The sequence below is a fragment of the Momordica charantia genome, assembly GCF_013281855.1.
Source record: "Momordica charantia cultivar OHB3-1 chromosome 1 unlocalized genomic scaffold, Mcharantia_2.0 BLBB01000001.1, whole genome shotgun sequence".
Classification (NCBI taxonomy): domain Eukaryota; kingdom Viridiplantae; phylum Streptophyta; class Magnoliopsida; order Cucurbitales; family Cucurbitaceae; genus Momordica; species Momordica charantia.
Window position 1 is genome coordinate 21722946 of NW_028275157.1, and position 17512 is coordinate 21740457.

Genomic DNA, 17512 nt, shown 5'->3' on the forward strand with positions numbered 1-17512 from the left:
GTACCCACTTAAAGAACTACAGATCTTAAGAATCCTTCCTCCAAATTGGCTTTAAAAATATCAAATCGGGATTCGGTTATGATATATGGGAAGCATGATCTCATTCTGTCTGGTTTTTAAAACTACTATTCTATTTCCTTACCTGCAATATTTTTTGTTTTTTTTTTTATTTTCGAATCATAAATCACAGCTCATTAGCATTAACTTATTAAATTTATATAAGTGGTGGGTGGAATATCATTTTTATTATTTATAGAGTAATGATATCATTATGGTTGATCAGTAATTTAGGGCAGTCCCTTGACAAAATGTTATTTATCTCATATATTTTCTAGCTCGATAATTATCCTACTAAACCGCATTAAGTAGCGATTAACTCTCCAACAAGTGGTTTTCTTTTTTCTTTTTGTTTATTATCTTGCAATCACTGCAAAAAAGATCCAACCGTTGAGCACAAGCGTAGAATCACAGCCCTGGGATGAAAGTCACGCCTGTAGGGCCCAGCCAATCACCTCCTTGTATTAGTGAATCCACCGTGAACTTTTGGGCCTCAGCCGGGTTGGTAATGACACGGTAACCGGGCCATTTGACTCGCTTGCTAACATCAGAGCCCGGCCCATTATTCAAATACTCACCGTAATATAGCGTCTTCAGTGCAAAGTCCCCATTCCACTCGGCCCAGCCCGTCGGATCTATAAGATCGCCAATTCTGGACTGCATGATGACGGTCCTCGAATACTCCTTCCATGGGCGGCCCAAATATGTCTTAATGGACCGTTTAACGGGCTCGAGGTCAGAGCTTGCCACGATTTGGCATCTGTGGATGGAAGTTCCAGTGTTCTGATTCGGATCGATTCGGCCTTGGGCCGTAACCATGTTGGCCTGGTTGCTCATGGGCCGACGGGCTTCTATTTTGCAGTTCTGTAGTACGACGGCGGCGTTCCCGAATATGAAGTCGACGGTGCCGGTGATTGTGGAGTCTCTGTAGAATTGGCGGTTGGAATGTGTGTATAGAGTGTCTTGGTAAGCGTCGATACGGCACCGGTTAATGACGGATTGGTCGGCTCCGACGCGAAGTGCCACCGCTTGGTGCTTTTCAGGCCCGGCGGTGTTCCTGAACCAGATATCTTGGGCTATAAATCCATCTCCCACGGCAGCTGGATCATCAATCAAATTAAACCCCATGAGTTTAAATCATAGTTTGTTCATGAATCGCTATTTTAAAATTTTCTAATGAGTCAGTGAGAAGGTTTTTACCTACAGTTGCAGATTTAAAAGTTGTAGATCCGTCAACAACATTGAGACTGCCAGTGATGATGGTGGAATCCATTCCATCTCCAACGATCATCACATTCTTCTTCTTCTTTTCGACTTCTACATTCTCCTCGTAAGTTCCCTTCTTCACGTATATCACAAATCTGTTCTTACTTTTATCTGGAACCGACGCAACCGCCTCCTTCACCGTCTTGAAATTCCCACTCCCATCCTTGGCCACCACTATATTGGCTTTGATTTGCTGGCCCGTGACCCCCAAAAGCATCCGATCCCCACTCTTCAGCCATCCCGGAAACCCAATTTGTCCCTCAATTTCGGGTTCCGGTTCCGGTTGCGAAATCGAAACCAACATGGCCAGAGAGTTTCTCGCCGTCATAATCAACTCCTCCAGCCCTAGCTCCGCCGCCGTGGTTCCGAGCAGTGACTTCTCCAACTCATCGGAGCACGTGACGTGGTTCGTGAGCACGCTACTGAGCCACGCGTGGGCATCTTCGATGGGCACACTCGTTTTGTTGTTCAGAGCCAGAGCCAAAATGGAGTCCGTTATTCGGTCCATGGAGATCTCCATGAGCTCCAGGCAGTCCGCCAGCGCTGCTTCCCCACGCGCGTCGTTGATCCTACGGCTGAGAATGAGATCATTCGCTCTCTCGATCGTGTCCGTAACTTTTGTCAGGGATTTCCTCAAGAAAACCTGTAAGAAATGAACGCCGTTGGTCATTTTCGCTTCTCGATGGAAGGGAACTTCGGAGGCGGCCATTGCAACGCATGATGCTGGGTTATAAGCCTTACGGCAGATGTTATGGAGGAAGAGCTGATCAATTTCAGATGGGTTTGGTCCGATCAAGTGGTTGGCGATGAAGAAAGCTGAGCATAAAATGGTAGCGAAACAGAGGATTATGGAGAAGGCTTTGGAGCGGTGAGTTTTGGGGGGTTGGAGGAGCGGCTGATTGGTCGCCATTGAACAAAAACAATCACCGCTGTTAAGCTTGAACTGAACTGAACTGCACAACTTAGCTACACCCACCAGATTTAAATAGGATTATTGGGTGACTATGTTGTAATTGTTTAATGTAGAGCAAAGTCCCACTATTAAAGTGGCCACACCACAGTTTATTTTGAATTCGCCTGTGATATGATTGGTACGCACATGCAATTTAGAGTATTGAATATTGTCAATCAGCCACTGGTTTTGGCAGTTGTTAGGACTTAAAAAGTCGTCTTTTTTTTAATTTTATACCGTGATTTGCGTACCAACGTGCTGGTTTAGATAAGAATGAAAGGTTATATTCTATTATTTTTAAATGTTTTTATTGACGTAATTTTTATTATTTTAGAAAAGATGGATCTTTTATTTTGTTTTGGTGCGATTAAAGCGAAAGATTGAGAATCATAGTATGTAATAATTAGGCATCAATAATGCCATAGAGTGGTGGATCATGGTGTCCGGATGGATTCGTGGAGTTGATGAATAGGTAGAAACTTTTTCTTTTTCTTTTTCTGAAGGGTCCGACAGAGGGCCAAACTTTTTCTCCTATTGTAACGTGAATCAAAGAATTGATTTTGTGTATTTGTTTTCATACATAATGCATCGTAATCGTGGCCCGGCAGAAATGGTTTTGGAGTCAAAAGAAAAGGAGAAAAAAGACAAAGGGGAAATTAAGAAAAAAGTGTAAGATTCATAGGAATTGGATGTGGCTTTTGAATTGTTAAAAATGATTTTTACGGCCAAATTAACCTCTGGTGAAACGTTTATGGTTGAGAAAATCATTTTACAATCTGCCGACGACAACCTCATGCGTTTATTGGATAGGACTCTAAATTTCAATATTAAACCATTCAATTTCAGACCACTGTCTATAAAATAAGTGCAATGAGGCTGATGATGGAAAACAACAGGCATCCATGATCGCTCACAAGTTTTGACTATTAAAAACTGACTTAAATTACATGTGTACTTCCTTTCATCGAGTTTTTATGAATTAAAATTTTATCATCATTATCACCTTGAGCGTAGTTTAACTAGTAGTCAAGGTACAAAATAACATTATGCAAGTGTTAGTAAATTCAACCAAACAAAATAATCTAACCTAAATTTAGCAAAGAACTCATTTACCACATCTACAGATAATTTTTCATACAATAATGACAAAGATATTAAACGTGGTTATGGATCAAATGATCGAATGCAGATCCAAGAAAATCATAGTAATATGCAGTTCAAGTTCGTCGATGGCACAACGATCAAACCCAGCAGGGCCAGAGAGCCACACCCTCCTATCCTTCGTACACACCAGCACTCCATATCTAAACCAAACCAATTTACACAATAGAAGATCAACAAAATACCTAAACCGTAAGATGTGATATTAGTATTAATTAAACATTATAAAGCTCTCTCTGTTCACTTTTCATCCCTCTGCGTCCGTTTCTTTTGTTGCACCACATTGCTAATATGTGTATCGTAAAAAAAAATGCACAGATTTAGCTACCCCTTTCCAAAGAACTATAAATTTATAAGAGGTTTAACAGTTGGTAAATCCCAATATTGACGTAGCTAGATATTTAAATATCCTTGATCCTGAGACTAAAGGAAAACCCAGCATGCATATGGACAGAGGTGTCCAAAAGGAACCACCAAATAGAGCACACATCTAAACGATTCAAAACCATCAGTTTTATTTCTGGCCTCTGGGTAAATCTTCCGAGTTTAAGTTATCATGGGTTCCAAAAACTGAACACGGTTGAGTTCATATGAACAGGTTTCCAACTATGTTAGGACAGTAGTTTCAACAATGAAGGTCACTGGGAAACTAGTACTAATCCTAATCAACTGATGATAATACAAGAATTTTATTTTGCTAGGCAAAAGCTCAAGATCCAACACATAGTTCATGTCTTTCAATTTCACATTATCGTACTAATAAAAATCCTGAGGTCAAAACTGGAAAATTCAGGGAAGCAACAAGGCCCACATGATGCCTTTGATCACTTTGCAAGTGTAGCCATTGATCCACATCAAATAAGCATAGTTGTAATCATACTACAACTTCGCTGGTGAAAGACCCCTCTTAAGAAAGTTAATTACTCCATAAAACTCAACAAGAGCAAGCTGTTACTCATACTAGGTTCTCATTCACTCTAATGTTTTTAACGGTCATGTCCAAATGAGAACAGGTTCTATGATCCAGCAATAACCAAAACTTAAGAATCATTTAGACTATGTGAATAACAAAACCTACTCTTTATCCCCAAGTGATTACAACAGTATCCCAAACAACGAAACACGTACTCCTTATATAACTGTTCTCCATCTGCACCTCAACTTATTCCACTACCAAACCATCTAATTGCTTAACATGTTGTCTCTGAAAATTTATGGGATATTTAATATCCACCTACCTGCTGAAGTTAAAACCTATGATTTCAAATACATCTAAGCATAAAATTTGTTCATTTAACCATTGGATCAGCCTAGGATGAATTTTTATAGCTGGTGATTACAAATTTAATACCATGAAACATAACAGGATGAGATTAGAACAAAATAGTGGATAGACAAGATAGTAAGAAGAATTCAATTAACAGCTCGAGTCGACGACAAAGCCGTTGGGCTTCCCTCTTCGGGGGCCTGCGTCCCGGCGTTTTTGTGCTAACTATCATTGAGGTCAAACAAGCTATAGTTTATTTGAGACAAACTTCAACAGTGTGATCAAAAGAAGCACTCCCCTATAGGCCAGATGGTTGTTTGCAAATGAAATGATGTAATATACTAGATGAAAGAAAGGCAAAAACATACAAGATGCTAATCAGAATGCAGTTAAAAACTTCCGACAGATTTTCCAAGTGATACAATGACCAGGAAAAATGTACTAATTATTGATAAGGAACCTGATGAGAAAAGAGCAGGCAATTTAAAATAAAATTAGTGTCAAATATGTCAGCTCAATTCATAACTTCAAGTTTGTTGTGGTTTTAGCTGAGATACTAATATACGAAGCCAGAAGGGTAAAACAACAATATAAAATATTCAAATCTGTATGCACTTTCCTCAGTTAGCCCAACAATGGTGGAAAAAACTAACCTACCAACGTTACAAAGATCAGAAATGTAGGTTTATTTAAGAGAACTTTGTAAATTTGTTTAAAGGAGAACGTAATCCTTAGAGAGTGTGGTAAGGAAATGTTTAGAGTAGCTTTGAACTAGAACAACAATAAGCATTCATCATTTCTCAAACCTGAAATATTGAAGTTTGGAATACGACATCATATCTCATTAACGTGAAAATATGCTCCGATAAGTAGTTCTCAAGTAGAAATGAGGGTCGTTCATAAAGCAACATCTAATAACCAAAGTCGTATAGTTAAAACAACAAAATTTAACTTCAACAGCTATCAATTTAATGGACGAGAAATACCACATTTAGCCGAGCTGCAAAGGCACTCTACCTGAAATCAATTCCAACTTGATGGCCAATATCCATGAATTCCGTAACCTGTCTTCCAGTTATCCAAATATACGACTTTCTTCACTGCCCAAAATGATACAAAGAGGGCAACCATCATAACGACCCGCTGAGTATTCGCATTCCTGACCTTGACAAGCACGTGAGTAATGAAAGCCAAAAGCAGCCCTACAATCGTATATAAGAATCCCACAGCGAATCCCTCCGCACCGAGCTGCATTCCGGAGCCCTGATAGAAGAATATCAGCTTGGAGGGATCGTTGCGGTCCGCCAAAAACATGGGCATTTTCCGAATTATGTTATGCATTGTACCCGCAACACTGAAAAAGTAGATGAAGATAGCCCCAACGAGCCAGACCTTCCGGTCGTTGAGCAACGTCTCACCCGCAATGACCTTTCTCAAAGCAAATGGCGCGGAAATTAACATCGCAATGATAAGAATAGCCAATTGATTCTTGGAAAACAATGGTGGTCGATGGATCGGACCAATGACAAGCGAAGTCTTGGACTCTACAAACTCCGCCATGGATTCGGCCAATCTGGAAAAGTCACCCTGGTCCATTTGATCGGAGTGCTTGGGCGTTTGGCTGGTGCCAATAAGGCGGACATGGGGGAGGGCATTGACGCCGAAAAGAGAGAAACTGGGCTGGGACTCTTTGAATTCAATCTCGCAGAAGAATAGTTTGGAGCGAGAAGGAGAAGATGGATCGGGGTTGTTGGCGATGAAGGAGGAGGAGACGAGGCCAAATTCACGGCGGAGTTCTTTGAGGTGGAGCTCCGACTTGTCGTGAAGCTGTAGAGCATCGAAGAAGATGAGGAGCGAATAGGGTCTAGGGCTTTTGGGGGACGTGAGAAAACGAGAAACAGACTGGTCGTTGAGATGGATTACGCCAGATGGGGATCGGGATTGGAGGTCGAGGAGCTCGGAAACTTGGTCGGAGTCGGAGTCGGAGGAGGAGAGGGAATTTTGGGCGAAGAGAGTGAGAAGGAGAGCTAAGATGAGGGGAGTATGAGGGAACTTAAAAAAAGTCGCCATTTTCGTGGTGGTCGAAGCGAGAGATGGGGTTTGCTGCAGTTGCAGTCGCAGCGCTGGGCAAAAAATTGAGAAATAGAATACGTTCGGGTTTGGGTTTGGGTTCGGGTTCGGCGACGACTCTTGACTTTTGATTTTTCAGCTCTTTCTCTTTGCACCAATAGGGAGTACACTCCTAAACTAAACGACGACGTTTTGTCGTGTCATTCCAAATTTAACCTTTTTTTCAAATATATAATCTGGTTAAATTTCATTTTAATCAAGTTATTAAAATTCCGCATTTTCATTACATTCCGATGAGGCGATATTTTTATGAAATTGTAAAAAGTATAAATAAAATATAACTAATATAAACATTAATATTAATCCATCTTTGCTTACTTAGAAAGAGTTAAATGATTATTTTTTAAGTTAAATACTTTTTACCAATTGTTTTTCTGTTACGATATTTCTTGAAACATTTTAATAATAATTCTATTGACTTTTAAAATTTTAGTTATTTTAGTGTCTAAAGTTTGGAAAAATCATAATTTTTTTTTATCTTACGTTCAATTGTCGTTAATTAGCCTACTTTTTTTTGTTTGAAGAAAATTAACCTACTAATTAATTTAATGAAAATCAAAATTTGTACAAAATTAAGTTTGATTAATGCACAAATTTGACTATTAATAAATTTCAATAAAAATAAATCTTCTCTCATGTATTTTTGTTTTATAATTTGTTAGACAAATATAAGAATATATTTCAACAAAATTTTAAAAAGGTAAAAGTTACGACATCTTAAAGAATTTAAAGTGAAATTTGATCTAAGTTTAAGTTGCAATAAGTGAAATTGATATACCTTGTCAAAGTTTAAGGTTTTTTTTTTTTTTACGTTAATATTGAAATGATCTGTTAAAATAAAAAATACACTAAACAAATATGATTCGCTTATTTAAAGAAATAAAAAACAAGAAGGAATTTTTCTCACTCCATAAAATAAATAAATGGCGTTCGTATAATTTGCAATTATACTGAAAAGCGAGACTCCAATTATCTCTTACAATTCTGAAGAAAACGTTGGTGGAATCGCAAATCCCCTTCTCCTCCGGGCGCTTCTTCGCGTTTCTTCTCAAAGACGGAAAAAAGGAAACCCCAAATCCCTCCATAGATCTCCAATTAGGGCTCCGATTATTTTAATTGGTGCATTCAATTTCAGTATCGCCTGACCGATCAGTTGAGAATAACGATGGTCTGCGAGAAGTGTAAGCTTTTCTCCATCCTCTTGCATCACTAGTTCTTCCCAATTTACAATGACTATAATCAAGAACTCTCGCTGTTATATCGTGGGTTCTTTTGATTTGTTTTATTTTACTGAGTTGTTGGGAGTTGTGGATGTAGGTGAAAAGAAGCTGGCAAAGGTAATTGTGCCGGACAAGTGGAAAGAAGGTGCAAGCAACACACATGAAAGCGGTGGTCGTAAAATTAACGAGAACAAGCTCCTGTCGAAGAAGAAAAGGTTTGTTCTTTTCTATTCTTTCTTGCGCATGAGTTTACCAATTAATTGATTCTTTCTTTCCAAGATCTAGGGCTTCTCTTCCTCCGCTGATTCATGCTCGTTCTTTATTGTTCTGGTTCAATTTTATGCGAGAAAGAAATTAAGCATCTCTAGACTTATGAATTAGGGTTTACACCACGAAGTTAATGTACTCTGGCTTCAATTAAGAGACTAAGTGGATATTCATTCTTGTGATTTTAAAAGTACTTGGATCTTTACTAATGTATGGGAGCAGTAATTTGTACTCATTATACTTCCTAATTGAATGGGATCTTGTATCAAGGAGATTAGCCTAGAAATATGATACTATCATCCTCAGCATATGAATGATTAATCGATCTTTGATATCAAACCAATCAGTGGATATTATGTAATGTGTACACATTATACTTCCTAATTGAGTGAGATCTTGTAGCAAGGAGAGTAACTTAGATATATGATACTACCATCCTTAGCATACGAATGACTAGTTGATCTTTGATGTCAAACCGATCAATCGATATCTCCACTGGTTCTTTCATTGAGTTCCAAGTACAACACCATCTAGTAGATAATTCATTGAAGTGTCCTGCATTTTACAAAGTTTTGTTTGCCAATAACAAAGTTCCAATTTGACTGCATCATAAGTAAAGGTTTGCAAGTCCAGTCATCGTTCTGAATTCTGAATGTTGTTGCCTGTAGATGGACTCCTTATGGAAATACTAAGTGCATAATTTGTAAGCAGCAAGTACACCAGGATGCCAAGTATTGTCACACATGTGCTTACAGCAAGGGTATGAATTACGAATGGAAATTTTTGTTTGTTCTGATATCTGCATACAGATCACTACATTTCAATGCGACAACATGCTAAATCATTGTTTGACGCTTGGCAGGGGTTTGCGCCATGTGCGGGAAGCAAGTAATTGACACCAAGTTTTATAAACAGAGCAATGTGTAATTAGAGGCCGGAATTGATATTCAACTTGTAACTTCCATTATCAAGGGCTAATAACATGTACTTTGATCCTGATGGATTTTTCTTTCTGGCATCAATCTATAGCAAATGACTTGATAGCTCCTCCTATATCCCTTTCCGACTTTGACGTGTAATTCAACTCTGAATTAATATTTGTTTGTTTTATGGAAATTGTGTAGTATAAACTTCTTTTTTCATTTCTTCTGGTCAAGACAGTTATGCCCTAACTTTTCACCTGATGCGATTGTTCTTGAATTCTTTTCTTGAATAAAAATTAGTGGCTGTCGCATCCTTTTTAGATGGCGAATTCTCTCTTCATGAGTTAAGGATTATTTGACAGTTAGATATAGTTGAGAGCTTTTTATGCACTGGTAAATATATAGACCTGAACTGCTTGAACACTTCGTAGGGTTTTGTTTGGGGTGCACCCTTCAATTCTGCACATTTTCCTGCTAGTCTACGAGCGATGAAGAGCCTAAATTTTAAAATGGTTATTGATAGAAGTTTTAGCCATTGTTTTTAGGTTAAATTACAAGTTTATCTCATGAACTTTCAAGTTCGTGTTTAATAAATTTTTGGTGTCTAATATGTAAATTTAAAGTGTCGAAGTCCTAGAATTTTAAATTATGTGTCTGTGTCTATTTTTTAAAATTCATGGATCTATAAGACTTCAAAAGTTTTAGAGTCGCACAAAATTCAATTTTGTGTAAATAATCTATAATTTTAAAAATTTATGTTAGAAACCTGTTTGACAATGAATTTTCAAAATTCACGAATTTCACCTATAATATACAAAAAAATAGAAATTTAGAGACTAATTAGATATTTAAGAACTCATTAGATATAAACTTGAGAATTCATATACTAAACTGATAATTAAGCATTAGACAAACTTAAAGAATTCATATACTAAACTAATCATTTAGCATACCATTTAGGACGGTCTTTATTTTCTCCTTATTCTTCTGTTTAAAATGTTTTGGAAATATAAGGGAAAATGCGATTTGATTATGGAACATGCATCTACCTTTTAAAATGAGATCATATTGAAAGTACCCAAAATTATTTCTTGTTTAAAAATGAATAAATTTGCTCTCGTTGAGAGTTAAACAGACCTCCCGCTTACTAAATGGGTGCTCTAACCAACTGAGCTACGAGAGTTTGATGATACATAAAAATCATTATTTTATAATTCAGTATTTAAATGGCTGTTTCATCATTAATATTTATTCCCATTAATTTTAAATGAAATTTCAGTAAGGCATATATCGAATCCCTACCATATGTTTCCATGTGTTATAAAAGATTTTGTCCAAATCAATTGAAGTTGAAGAATCAGCAGTTGTGGTCGCAAGGTTGTAATTTGTGAAGAAATAAATGTGTATTTATTCATTCAAAACTACAACACACCAACTAATGTGGATGGGATTAACCCAAATCGACTCGGATTCTAAAACTATCAAGATTTAGGTTGACAGATTTGTTCCAAATTTGTTAGAAAATATGACAGAAATTTTATTTTTAGTTTTTTTGACGACAAAATAATTCCAAGCCGTAACATCAAATTTCGTTCCGATCACACTTAATCCCAGGAATTTGACAATAGTTACGGTCTTCAGAAAAAATAAAATACATAGCATGAAGTGGTCAGTTCTAATGTTTTAGGGATTTCAGCAACCAAAGCAAGAAAATCGATTATCATCTACGATATAAGAATCAGAACAGCAGAATAAACCATAGCACGAAAACTGCCCACGTGAAAGCCATTCTAGTGTCATGCGAGAACACAAGAAACTGAAAATCATTGATCTAACTCCGTGAATATACATATCATCATGTAATGTGCAACATTCCGATGTTCATTTCATTGAAAACAAGAGAGTTAGAAGTCCACAAACGAACTGCACGTTTAGTTTAGAGAAGAAACCAATTTTATTAGGAAGCAAGCAAGGCCAAAGGCCACTTTTGGAGTACAAAGTCTTCAGACAACTATAATAAATTCAGAAAGCATACAAGAAGAACAGAGAACGCAATTTTGACCAGACCATCTAAAAACCACCACGGAGACGCAGGACAAGGTGAAGAGTGGACTCCTTCTGAATATTGTAATCAGCGAGAGTCCTTCCATCCTCCAGCTGCTTCCCTGCGAAAATCAGCCTTTGCTGATCCGGAGGAATACCCTCCTTGTCCTGAATTTTGGCTTTCACATTGTCAATGGTGTCGGAGCTCTCCACCTCCAGAGTGATGGTCTTCCCAGTCAAGGTTTTCACAAAGATTTGCATCCCTCCCCTGAGACGAAGCACCAAGTGCAAGGTAGACTCCTTCTGGATGTTATAGTCGGCCAGAGTCCTACCGTCCTCCAGCTGCTTTCCGGCGAAGATCAGCCTCTGCTGGTCTGGTGGGATTCCCTCTTTGTCTTGGATCTTAGCCTTTACATTGTCTATGGTGTCCGAACTCTCAACCTCCAGGGTAATGGTTTTCCCGGTCAACGTCTTGACGAAAATCTGCATACCACCACGAAGACGCAAGACAAGGTGCAGGGTCGACTCCTTCTGAATGTTATAATCAGCAAGGGTGCGACCGTCCTCCAGTTGCTTCCCGGCAAAGATTAGTCTTTGTTGGTCCGGGGGGATGCCCTCCTTGTCCTGGATTTTAGCTTTGACGTTGTCAATGGTGTCGGAGGATTCCACCTCAAGTGTGATGGTCTTGCCAGTAAGGGTCTTGACGAAGATCTGCATACCACCACGGAGACGGAGGACCAGGTGGAGGGTCGATTCCTTCTGGATGTTGTAGTCGGCAAGGGTACGGCCATCCTCAAGTTGCTTGCCGGCGAAGATCAGACGCTGCTGGTCCGGGGGAATTCCTTCCTTGTCCTGGATCTTGGCCTTGACGTTGTCGATGGTGTCAGAGGATTCGACCTCGAGGGTGATGGTTTTACCAGTTAGGGTTTTAACGAAGATCTGCATACCACCACGAAGACGAAGGACCAGGTGGAGGGTCGACTCCTTCTGAATGTTGTAGTCGGCCAGGGTACGGCCATCCTCGAGTTGCTTTCCGGCGAAGATCAGACGCTGCTGGTCCGGGGGAATTCCTTCCTTGTCCTGGATCTTAGCCTTGACATTATCGATCGTATCAGATGACTCGACCTCGAGGGTGATGGTCTTGCCGGTTAGGGTTTTAACGAAGATTTGCATCTGCAAAAAAAGAAAAGCAAGAAATTAAGAACAAATCGCCCTGAAATTACAAAACCATACTGGATCTAGACGAAGCGAACCAATCCAGAACCAATCATTCAGATACTTAAATCGCATAAAGACTCGGATCGGGCTGTGAAAGATGAATGAACCAATCCATAACAAGAAAAAAGAAAAAAAAAAAAAAAAACCCAAAAACCCATACCTCAATCCCAACGAGTACGGAGAACAGAAACAATTATACGAAAAAACAAAAAAGAAAAACATATCATATAACAGGAAAAACGAAGAACTAAAAACGAAAGAAACGATAACCTTGAGAATGGAGAGAATGGGTGCCAAAGACGAGAGACGAATAGAGAATGAAAATTTGGAGTGCCGATGGAGGTTTATTTATAGCTGATAATAGGGACAATTTCGTCAGTTCTAGATAAAAATACTACGAAGGAGGTCCAGTGGATGAATGACACGTATAGGTTAAAACATATGTGTCAACAACCGTAGCTTCCCTACAAGAACAAGTTGGGAAGAACCGTCGTTTCCAAAGAAAGGGAAGCGATAAGAACGATGCTCAAAGGCCACGTCAATCGCTCCAATAATGCACTCCTAATATTTATTTATTTTTTATTCAAAGGTGGGGAAGTTGAATAAAAAATATAGATATTTATTGACTATGGAAAATTTTAATTAAAAACTGATATTTTATTGATTTTGGATAATACTTTTTAAATGCAAATGCATAATATTTTATTTAAATCAACGTTCTTGTTTTAACTTTTAAGCAGTGTTCTCCTTGAGAAAAAGAGTAAATAAATAAAATTTTGAAAACAAAAGTAAATACACCCTCGGTAGAATATTCGTTAATTTGAACATAAATTAATTAGTTAAGATATATATCTTCGACTAAAATGTTGAAAAATAATAATAGTAATTCTAACGTTTTTCTATTGAAAAAGTAATTGTACGTTAAGGATTATGTTTACTCTAATTTTTTTATTTCATAAATTGATAAGGTTAATCAATTTGTACTCTACTTTTTTAAATTTTCATCAGATTTAATATTTGTATTTTTTCTAGAACAATCTAATTTTTGTGTTGATTAATGCATTAAGCAATAGTTGAATTGTACTGCATAGAAAATATTTGAGCCTAAAGTCAAACTAAGAAACAAAATTGACAACCAAGACGGCTTTCACTCGTTTTCAAACGTGTGTTGATTCACCAATTTACCGTTTTACCGTGGTCACGGGCAGCCACTGACATTCGTATTTACTCTTTCTCCAGTAAAACTCCACTATATCATTCACTTTTTTTACAATTTTATTTAGCTATGAATTTTTTAATTAGATTTGTTTTATCTTTAATTGAATGGACTACCAACATGAACTTAATAATTAATAATTATATATTTTAATTAAAAAGTAAAAATTCATAAATTCCAATCTATAAAAATGAATTATCTCGCCTTTATACTAGACCTTTATTTTTCAATATGAAATCATTGCTGTGAAAGAGAAAAAGATGAATGTTTAAAACCTCCTTTAATTGATTCAAATAAAAAAAAAAAACTCCTTTAATTTAATATAATAAAGTGGCATAATAGAATAAAGTGTTCCTGTCGTTTACCTTTTGAAAATTTATTTTGGAACCTTATGCTGGCGTGGACCACAGATTTCATTTAAAATTTAGTAATATTTGGTTCCTCGTGGTTGAGGATGAACCACTCTTAAATAAAATTGAAAGTAACAGAGAAATGCAAATATATATATATATATATATATATATATATATATATATTTTTTTTTTAAATAATGAGTTTTCAATTTTTACTTGGGTTGTGAGTACGAGATTTAGTCCTCACGATAAGGAACCAAATACTGTCCTTTGAAATTTGAATACAATGAAGGTAGATCTCGAAGATAAATAAAAAATATATATGCTTGTTTGAGGTGGAGTTTACGACCTCAGTTATATTGTTGATTTTCTTAACGGTATTTTATTCTTTTCGATAGATCTTTTTGTTCCATTTATCTAGAAGATCCCCTTTTTTCTTGCAATATACTTGTGCAAAATAATAATAAGAAGAAAATAAATTACAATCCTTCTCATCTCATAATTAAGATAATTATGAGACGTATTAATTAATTATGTATACCAGTACTTAGCAAGGAATGATATTATTAAATCATAATTATATTTAGGGGGTTTGGTTTCGTTGCCCAACTACTCATTTGGATTTCTAGGTCTGCTGTCATGATGTTAGGGTTTTGTTTTCCTTCTTTTTGAAATTTAAGGTGGTCTTACCAGAAAATTCCTAAAAATGGATTTGGTTTGAAAATGATTCTGAAATCAAATTAACTATAATTTTAGTGATAGTTTTCTTCTTTTATTTTTTAAATTTATAAAAAGGGTCAAACATACTAAGCATCGTCTCGGTCACTTTTCTCTTCGAAAAACCCATGACACAGCTTCAACTGATCACTGGAACTTGCAACAGATGCTTCATTTATTCTTGATTTTGAGGACAGCATAGGAATCCAGTTAAGTTGAAAAATTACATATTGCACATGATTATTGGAGATTGCGTATTACTGTAGATGGTTGAAGATGGGCTAAGAACCTTTGGCTTCTTCGATGTGGAAATCGGTGTATGTTTATGTCGAATTCTAATTTCTTCATGTTGAGAGACTCGAGCGTCCAAGCCGTTTTCCTTCTTTGTGTGCAGATTCTACACTGTTTAGTTCAACAAGTTTGCACATGCTTTCAGAACAAACCAAAATTCGAAACATTTTTTACTTATCGGATATGGAAGTCATGGCAGTGGTGAGACACAGAAGAACGAACTAGATCTAGCAACAAATAGATACCTACTCTAAACCTCATGAAATAAAAGGTCTGACCCAAGTGAGTTTACTAATGGTATCTCTTTAACCATGAGATACAGATACCAATGACCACTTTGGTAAAGTTAGTAATTTTTTTCTTGTTTGAAAAACAGAACAGGTATAAGTACATATATTTGTGATCCAGAGATCTATTCTCCTGGCCTATTGAGTTCTTCCCAACTATCTCCTATTTTATTTCTTCTCTCCCTTTAGCCCTAATCCTAGCTTCCATTTCCTTTCAACTTCTAGTTCTATACAAAAAAAGCCCCAACTCTCTCTCCCTATCTATACAAATGATAACGATACCTCGTGGGTTTGAAGAATATTGGTGGCTGCCAAAGTTTCAAATTAGTCATTGAGACAAATCAACTCTCACACGGCCGCCTGTAATCGGGTGTCCTCCATTCTTCTCCCTAGCAACTGCTAGCAAAAGCTTACAACTTGACGCACCTCTCTTCTTGGGGTTTCGCATGCAGCACTAGAATATGTCCAAAGATATATAACACTGAACAAAACCATGATCATCAATATAGGAAGAAATGAAAATGCATACTTATAATTAGTTTCCAAAATCATCAGCAACAAATAATTTAATAGTGTAGTAGTTGTGTGTTGTTAGACGTACGAGACAAAAGTAAATGCGTCGAATTATTTACGAATCTTGATTCAAAATTTCCCAGCACAAGAACTCCAAGATTCTTGGAAAAGTTGGCTAAACAGAGTCTCAAAAACTAGAGTACTAGAGACTAACTAAAAAAGAAGGATTAAGAAGAAAAAAGAATGAATTTAATTTTATAATCAAGATCCGCCGGTAACACTGCCATTGAAGATCTCGATGGTGTCGCCGTGGGCGACGCCATGCCAGCGGAAGGAGCGGTCCTCGTCCATGACGTCACGGTCGTAAATGAAGAAGAAGCCCTCTTGTGGGAGATGAAAATGGAGTCTCTGCTGCAGCTTCTGCAGCTCCTTCTTCAGCTCCCCCACGTTGTCAGACGCGTTCACTTCCATCGGTATCTTCTGTGACCCACATTTCGGCTTCACCATCACTTTCAACTTCTTCGACGACCCTGTGGAGCCCGCCGTCGCCGACGTGGCGGCCGAGACCACCTCAATCTCCGAATTGTTGTCGGACAGCTCGTTTAGAGGGACCACCGCGGATTCCATAATAATCTGATCTTTGGTGGGGTCGATCTCGATGGGGAATTGGGATTGGAGATGGTGGATCATTTTATTGTTGGAATTTGGGGAAGGAGAAATTGGAGAATTGGGAGTTTCGATCTTGACAGAAGCAGCAGCGGCAGCATTATTATTATTATTGTTATTATTGTTGCTGCTGCTGTTGTTGTGATCGGATGGCGCAACGATGAGTTTGATGCGGGAGTTTTGGAGGATTTCGCAGAATTCGACGTCGCGGTCGTCTTGAAGGACGTGGCCATTAAAGATTAGGGTTTGTTTGGGGATGGGGATGCGGTGGTATTTCTGAATCTTCTCTTTGATCTCCAAAACGGTGTCGAAGAAACCCACTTCGATCGTGAACCCTCTTCCTTTCGTTGGCTCGAAGATCACATCCATTGGGAAACAAACGACATCAGGGGATCCGATCGGAACAAATTAGAAACTGGTTTTCTTCGAATCTTTTGGTTGAATTCTTGAGAAGAAGAAGAAGAAGAAGAAGTTGGTGAATGAGATCAGTGGAGTGTGAATTGTGATGCCGATGGTGCGCTTCGCTTATAACTGCGAATCCGAGATTCCTGCTGGGACTGACACTTATATTATTAGCTTATTTCTCTCTTTTTCAAAATTCCAAGAATAATGTTTTGTTTATTTTTATTTTATTTCTTTTTTCATACAACCTAACTTGGCATCAAATCCAAGACTGATAGAGTAGTTATTAACTGTCAGGAGATTCATGGGATTTTATTTTTAGTTAAAAAAAAATTTGAAACTAATTCCGTGGGATTTTGTATGATGGAATATATATCCGGTTGATTATTAATTATATTTATTTATAAGATAAAAGATTTCATACCTTCTGTTCTCCTCGTCACTAAAAAAAATTTATATTTATTTATTTATTTTAATTATAACTTTCTTGATATTTTTATTTCTGACTTAATCTTTTTTTTTAAGAAAAAGGAAATCTCATTTCTTTCCCCCTCTCACCGCTT

General features: G+C 37.4%; 5 protein-coding genes across 5 annotated transcripts; 1 reads left to right on the plus strand and 4 right to left on the minus strand.

The window, feature by feature from the left end:
• Positions 1-300: 300 nt before the first annotated feature.
• Positions 301-2405, minus strand: PMEPCRA (methylesterase PCR A). Its single transcript, XM_022286676.2, has 2 exons — positions 1258-2405; positions 301-1157 (listed from the first exon to the last, which is right to left on the minus strand). The coding sequence occupies exons 1-2, from the start codon at positions 2231-2233 to the stop codon at positions 466-468; spliced, it is 1668 nt and encodes a 555-aa protein (XP_022142368.1). The 5' UTR covers positions 2234-2405; the 3' UTR covers positions 301-465.
• Positions 2406-3160: 755 nt separating this feature from the next.
• On the minus strand, positions 3161-6835 carry LOC111012290 (putative dolichyl-diphosphooligosaccharide--protein glycosyltransferase subunit 3B). The gene is made up of 2 exons (XM_088127599.1): positions 5721-6835; positions 3161-3579 (listed from the first exon to the last, which is right to left on the minus strand). The coding sequence occupies exon 1, from the start codon at positions 6771-6773 to the stop codon at positions 5727-5729; it is 1047 nt and encodes a 348-aa protein (XP_087983725.1). The 5' UTR covers positions 6774-6835; the 3' UTR covers positions 3161-3579; positions 5721-5726.
• Positions 6836-7765: 930 nt separating this feature from the next.
• On the plus strand, positions 7766-9462 carry LOC111012288 (postsynaptic protein-like protein). Its single transcript, XM_022286377.2, has 4 exons — positions 7766-8014; positions 8151-8268; positions 8989-9080; positions 9183-9462. Exons 1-4 carry the CDS (start codon positions 7999-8001, stop codon positions 9245-9247), a joined length of 291 nt encoding a protein of 96 aa, XP_022142069.1. The 5' UTR covers positions 7766-7998; the 3' UTR covers positions 9248-9462.
• A 1711-nt stretch (positions 9463-11173) lies between these two features.
• LOC111012248 (polyubiquitin) lies at positions 11174-12928 on the minus strand. The gene is made up of 2 exons (XM_022286321.2): positions 12775-12928; positions 11174-12459 (listed from the first exon to the last, which is right to left on the minus strand). Exon 2 carries the CDS (start codon positions 12457-12459, stop codon positions 11314-11316), a length of 1146 nt encoding a protein of 381 aa, XP_022142013.2. The 5' UTR covers positions 12775-12928; the 3' UTR covers positions 11174-11313.
• A 3051-nt stretch (positions 12929-15979) lies between these two features.
• On the minus strand, positions 15980-17345 carry LOC111012442 (ubiquitin domain-containing protein 7SL RNA1-like). Its single transcript, XM_022286590.2, has one exon. It carries the CDS (start codon positions 16914-16916, stop codon positions 16143-16145), a length of 774 nt encoding a protein of 257 aa, XP_022142282.1. The 5' UTR covers positions 16917-17345; the 3' UTR covers positions 15980-16142.
• Positions 17346-17512: the final 167 nt, after the last annotated feature.